At 31.3% G+C, this 868-nt stretch overlaps 1 protein-coding gene across 1 annotated transcript in view; it reads right to left on the reverse strand.

Moving 5' to 3' along the window:
- Positions 1–405: 405 nt before the first annotated feature.
- LOC106690680 (uncharacterized) overlaps positions 406–868 on the reverse strand; it is a 7,739-nt gene continuing 7,276 nt past the window's right edge. Inside the window, exon 4 of the mRNA XM_014436188.2 lies at positions 406–756. Within this exon, the coding sequence (XP_014291674.1) occupies positions 434–756 (323 nt within the window). The 3' untranslated portion in view covers positions 406–433. The remainder of the gene's footprint in view (positions 757–868) is intronic.

Below are 868 nucleotides of genomic sequence, written 5' to 3' on the forward strand. Positions count from 1 at the left end.
GTACGGTATGGATTTAATACGGATCCCTTCTGGATAAGTTAATATTTAGTCCATGATAAGGGGATGAATCCTATATTAACCCTGTTAGTAGAGTAAAAATTTCTAAATCTTAATGGATCAGACATCCTAAGAATAGGCTCAAAAATACGAAATAAAATTATCAATATTATTTTTTAAAAAATCCTTCATATTTGTCTGATTATTACTCGGCACTGATAATTAACCTTATAAAATATTTATTGAATTCATTAGTGTTGATATTTTTAAACAAGAAAGAGACTTATAAATGTTTAAAAAAAAAGGTAATGTTTCTCTGTAATAAATAATGTAAGAATTAATAGGTATGATTCATTGAAAAATTGAAAAACAATTTTATTAATCATAAGTAAGATGATATTCCCAGGTGATGATGGGGTAGCGGAGTGTTGGAATTTCAGTAAAATGCCAATTTGAGCCGAGTAGCCCTTCGTATCGGGGCAGACCATCTGATCTCGAACTGGGTTAGCTGTCTTAGTCTCGACCTATCTACGAGCTTCAATAACAAGCACATCATTGAAGAGCTGGCATCGGTTTTAGGAAATTTCTTTTGCTCAAATTGGCTGTTGATGGTTCCGTATGCCATTTCCGACACTTTTGTAAAACCAAGTGACAAGAGATGGAGTTGGTGTTTCCTGTAGTCACTTATAACAATCAAAAATTTGATTTGCTTCAACTCCGCTACTTTTATAAGGGCATCAATGAGGACTACTTCGATTTCTGAAAAAAAAAAGAATATAATAATAATAATAATAATTTACTAAATAATTCAAAAACACTATCCAAAATTATAGTCTCAAAACATTTATTTCATTCACACGTCCAACGTTTC

The sequence above is a fragment of the Halyomorpha halys genome, unplaced genomic scaffold, assembly GCF_000696795.3.
Source record: "Halyomorpha halys isolate HHAL.00 unplaced genomic scaffold, Hhal_1.1 Scaffold1814.1, whole genome shotgun sequence".
NCBI lineage: Eukaryota > Metazoa > Arthropoda > Insecta > Hemiptera > Pentatomidae > Halyomorpha > Halyomorpha halys.